Genomic DNA, 2933 nt, shown 5'->3' with positions numbered 1-2933 from the left:
AGACTAAAATACGAATGCTGGATTTTGCCATTCGCGTCCTTCGCAAATCGTTCGCGTGCTCCGTGAAATCCCACGACAGTCACCTGGGTTGGTTTGACAGGTCACCTGATCTTGTTCGTGTGTCACGTGAACACAACTCTTGCATAACTGCGGCGTCCGCGGCCCAGCAAACACAAATCGCAGTTCTGTCTGCCGTCTGTAGGTGGCTGGCTGTACGTGCATACGTCCAGACTATCAAGATTGTGACCTTCTGTTAAAAGTTACAGTGAAGGCTACCAAATAGCGGTAATACACAGACGTATCATATTCTAGAAGCTACAGTATACTGCGCTTGCAGCGCTTTTAAACCCGATCTACCCCCGACGCGACCGGTGCAGTGGGCGCCTAGCGAAGAGACCTCTCCGGCTGCCAGGACCAGCCAGCTAGCCGTGCACCGGTATCATCCACAATCTATATCCCGCCAGCGGGATTCAGCTCTGTTTGACAGGGGCAGCAGGGCAGGGCCTAGCTCGTTTTCGTGCTTTTCATTCGATTCCTTTAACAAGCTCGGCTTGGAGCAGCACGGCACCCGCACCGGGGGCCGAAGATATTATAGGGTCTATAGCCCGACCAGACGCCGTACAGCGACAGGTAAGGGCTGCGTATACAGCGACAGGGCTGTCTATAGTGAAGGATATTATAAGCTTTCTGTTGCTGTCGAGACACGAGCGAGTCAACTGGTCCAGCTAGGTCCTCAACTTCATAGCATCTACGCTCTGCATAAAGCGGATCCAATCCAAGGCATTTGTTGGTTGACTTCATGCTCTATGATCATATCAAGACAAGGTATAAGTAGCCTTCTCGTCAATTTACAAGTAAGTAAAAATTCAGAGTTGTACTGGTAGTTATTTAACAAAGCCCGGAGGGACTGTACAGTTCTTGTTGAGGTGAGGATTTAGCTTTTAACGTTTGGCGAGATATTCAGAAACCACTGCCTCTATGAGATGCGAAAGGGCATGCAATTCTAAGGGGTATCAAAAGTTTATTTGATGAAAATCGGTTTTGAAATGGCTGAGATATCCAAAAACAAGGTGAAACAAAGAGATCCTAATAATAATATTAAAGTTGTGGCCTGTCGCCTTTTTTTTAATCATTATCACTTATCACTAATGTTGAATCCTTCTTAAAATTACACTTGATCTTTCATATTTCATAAGAGGTTTCTCATTATCTCACTTAAGAATGTTATAAACCTGAATCCCCACCTCAACTACTACTGTACGGTCCCTTTAATGTAGAAATGGTGTATTTAGTGTGAATGTGATTGTAGAATTTTTGCTGGAAATACTTCTCATGGTGACTTAACCATAGGAAGCCATATCATGCATACGGGACTGGAATGATCTTCCCCTTGCCACTACATCAATACCATCTCCCTAGCACATTGAATAAATTATAACAAGTTGCACCTGCACCCGACGACAATGTCATGGAATATTCGTTCTGTTGCTAGCGTGTATCCGTGATAATGATGATGATGATGATAATGTTGACGATGATGATGATGTGTGTAGTGTATTTAGTATACTCCTCAAACGTAAACAAATACTATGCCAGTAGGCCTTTTAACCACGTTAACCCATTGAGGAGGAGTCCTGAGTATACTGGGGAAGGTGTCTGAGGGAAATGCGTGTTGCAGCAAAGTCAGCCTGTCCTCAATGGGTTAACTAGAATGAAGGAACATACAGTGGTAAAAAGATGAAGTTAACAGTAAAGTGTGTCAATCAAACCAGATTTTGATACTGGGGATTGGGATCAGTGCATGAAGGTCATGTTTTGATATAGTACAAGATTGCCAAAACTACTAAAAGAGTTGCACTGTGCATTTAGAAATACAATGCAGCAAATATATGTATTTCAGATGGTAGACCACACTTGATGAAGTCAATAAAAGGGCAGGAGAAGATGAAAAAGAAGATAAAAAAGAAGAGGAGAGGTAAGAAACAACAAAGCAAGAAAGGAAAGAAGAAGAATGCTATCTGGCTCATTGTAAAGTCAGTTAAATCTCAATGTTTTTATTTCTCACCTTTGACTCAAGCAGGTGCTTCTCCGTAAAGATATGGCAGGGCTGCAACAATGGGCAGACAAATGGGCAGCGGGGAAGACAACATTTCACAGGCTGCAGGTTAACGAGTAAGATCACTAGAGGTATTAGCTTAGAGGACTAGCACTTCTTCATTAGTAAAAGCAAAAATCTGGTGCTTGGAAATTTTGCCGTAAAGTCTTCGTCTGTCCTGTTATTGATCGTATGGGCGAATGCATCATACACACTTGTAACAAAACAAATTTTAAGCACACACTGTCATGTTTGCCTACCCAAGAACTGAGTTACGTTTCTTTGAATTCTATGTTCATGCCTTCTATACGTGTCACCTCTTGATTTCCTCCTGAATTTGAACTACCAATTTCCAAAATCTGCTGAATAACATTAATGATATGAATATTCAGTCTACTAAGACTTTTGCTTGACTGCAGTAGTACATGGTAAGTTTCTGTCTCTTGTACTTTCTAGCCATGAGAGGCAATTGACCCTATCCCAATTTTATTGTTTCTTTTTATTTCTATTATTAATGGTCTCGTGTTCATTTGCTGGATACACTGGATGTAGGGGATAGACTACAGTAATATGGATATTTGCCTTGTGTCAAATCCAAGCCAAACTCAGTAACGATTTGAGGGAAATCTCAAAATCTTATGTTGAAACCATTATGATGAAAGATTGATCATAACATCAATTCATTGCATGTAAGGCTACATCTAGGTGTTATGACAGTTGAGGCACATGTCAGTTAAATTGAGGGATGTTGTTGTTTCATTTCTCAGAGCCCTGCTGGAGTTCCAAGACAAACTGCTAGTGAAGATTCCCAGCCGTGTGTTTGTTCCTCTCTGTGGAA

At 41.9% G+C, this 2933-nt stretch overlaps 1 protein-coding gene across 1 annotated transcript in view; it reads left to right on the top strand.

The window, feature by feature from the left end:
- Window positions 1-620: 620 nt before the first annotated feature.
- Window positions 621-2933, top strand: part of LOC139736703 (probable thiopurine S-methyltransferase) — an 8490-nt gene continuing 6177 nt past the window's right edge. Inside the window, exons 1-3 of the mRNA XM_071647451.1 lie at window positions 621-854; window positions 2081-2172; window positions 2863-2933. The exon at window positions 2863-2933 is cut by the window's right edge and continues 19 nt beyond it. Coding sequence (XP_071503552.1) covers window positions 807-854; window positions 2081-2172; window positions 2863-2933 — 211 coding nt within the window. The 5' untranslated portion in view covers window positions 621-806. The remainder of the gene's footprint in view (window positions 855-2080; window positions 2173-2862) is intronic.

The sequence above is a fragment of the Diadema antillarum genome, unplaced genomic scaffold, assembly GCF_040938485.1.
Source record: "Diadema antillarum isolate AM-2024a unplaced genomic scaffold, OU_Dant_1.0 seq00000662_RagTag, whole genome shotgun sequence".
NCBI classification, from domain to species: domain Eukaryota; kingdom Metazoa; phylum Echinodermata; class Echinoidea; order Diadematoida; family Diadematidae; genus Diadema; species Diadema antillarum.
The sequence above is the reverse complement of the archived record's forward strand: the minus strand, read 5'-3'. Positions and strand labels throughout refer to the sequence as shown.